Source organism: Manis pentadactyla, chromosome 10 (assembly GCF_030020395.1).
Source record: "Manis pentadactyla isolate mManPen7 chromosome 10, mManPen7.hap1, whole genome shotgun sequence".
In the NCBI taxonomy this organism is placed as follows: Eukaryota; Metazoa; Chordata; class Mammalia; order Pholidota; family Manidae; genus Manis; species Manis pentadactyla.
Genome location: NC_080028.1, coordinates 128822934 through 128824385, shown reverse-complemented (window position 1 = coordinate 128824385; position 1452 = coordinate 128822934). Strand labels below are relative to the sequence as shown.

The 1452-nt window shown below is 65.4% G+C and overlaps 1 protein-coding gene across 1 annotated transcript; it reads left to right on the top strand.

Moving 5' to 3' along the window:
* Positions 1-284: 284 nt before the first annotated feature.
* On the top strand, positions 285-1235 carry LOC118927568 (hemoglobin subunit zeta). Its single transcript, XM_036916007.2, has 3 exons — positions 285-379; positions 791-995; positions 1090-1235. The coding sequence occupies exons 1-3, from the start codon at positions 285-287 to the stop codon at positions 1216-1218; spliced, it is 429 nt and encodes a 142-aa protein (XP_036771902.1). The 3' UTR covers positions 1219-1235.
* Positions 1236-1452: the final 217 nt, after the last annotated feature.

Here is a 1452-nt window from a genome sequence, read left to right as displayed (position 1 = left end):
ACTCTGATCAGGCTGTGGACAACATCTCCTCCAAGGCCCAGCAAGGGCAGGAGGAGTGATAGCCCCTCATTGCTACACACACACACACACACCAGTCCTTACTGCCCTGACTGCACAGTGTCACTGGATCTGATAAGAGACCCACCCTCACAACCCTCTCCCTTCTCAGGACCAATGGCCAGAGCCTGGCCCCCACCTTGGCCCCGTGTATATAAGGGGATCCTGGGTGCTGAGCACCACGGATTCCTGTCCTGAGCACTCTCAGCCACAGCTCAGCAACCACCATGTCTCTGACCCAGGCTGAGAGGACCATCGTTGTGTCCATGTGGGGCAAGATCTCCACACAGGCGGATGCCATCGGCACCGAGGCCCTGGAGAGGTGAGTACCACACGGGTTGTGCCAGGGCCAGGTAGGTGACAGTGTGGGTTAGTGGGGTTAGGGGCCAGTGAGGAGGGATCAGCGGGGAGAGGTTAGTGAGGGGAGATCATCTGGGAGGGGGCAGCAGGGAAGGGTCAGCGGGGAGAGGTCAGTGCGGGAGAAGGGGCGGGGAGAAGGGCAGAGCTCCATCTCCCTCCCGGCCCAGGGCAGCCCAGACGCAGGCGTCCATGCACAGGTGACCCAGACTGGATGAGTGAGTGAACGAATGGATGTGCAGTGGGCAGGGGGCCTCCTGCAGCCTGGGGCAGCAGAAAATCAGCGACAGCGATCCCGTATTATGCTCTATGGGACCTGTTCCATTACCTTCTATGATTAAAACATCGCGGTCACTGCGGCTCGCCCGCTGCGCAGGCTCTTCGCCAGCTACCCGCAGACCAAGACCTACTTTCCGCACTTCGACCTGCACGCGGGCTCGGCGCACCTGCGCGCGCACGGCTCCAAGGTGGTGGCCGCCTTGGGCGACGCGGTCAAGAACATCGACAATGTGGCGGGCGCGCTGGCCAAGCTCAGCGAGCTGCACGCCTACATCCTGCGCGTGGACCCGGTCAACTTCAAGGTGCGCAGGCCCGGGCCGGGGGGCGGGGCGGGGCGGGGGCGGGGTCTCCGCTCCCTGCGCCCCCGCCCGCCTGAGCACTGCCGCCCTCCCCCAGCTGCTGTCCCACTGTGTGCTGGTCACCGTGGCCTCGCACTTCCCGGCCGACTTCACCGCCGAGGCCCACGCCGCCTGGGACAAGTTCCTGTCCCTCGTGTCCAGCGTCCTGACCGAGAAGTACCGCTGACCCCCGGGGACAGGCTGCGACCCCTCCTCTGCGCTGGTGCATCTCCCAGTCCCCACCTCCCCCGTGACGCTCCAATAAACGAATTCACGCCCACCTGCGTCTGTGGTCACTGGGGCTGCCCGGGGCACCGCGTGGGGGGCGGCGGGGCCCACGCAGCGCTGCGGGAATCCTTCGCGCTGACCCCAGGGGCTTTCGGGAGCAGAGGTCAGCTCCCGAGGCATGCGGGCCACCTGG

Bases quoted from the DNA above. Each gene is read 5' to 3' on its own strand.
- LOC118927568 (XM_036916007.2), top strand. From the start codon at position 285: ATGTCTCTGACCCAGGCTGAGAGGACCATCGTTGTGTCCATGTGGGGC. The intron at 380-790 runs GTGAGTACCACA...CCCGCTGCGCAG, and splicing joins GGCACCGAGGCCCTGGAGAG to GCTCTTCGCCAGCTACCCGC. The intron at 996-1,089 runs GTGCGCAGGCCC...GCCCTCCCCCAG, and splicing joins TGGACCCGGTCAACTTCAAG to CTGCTGTCCCACTGTGTGCT.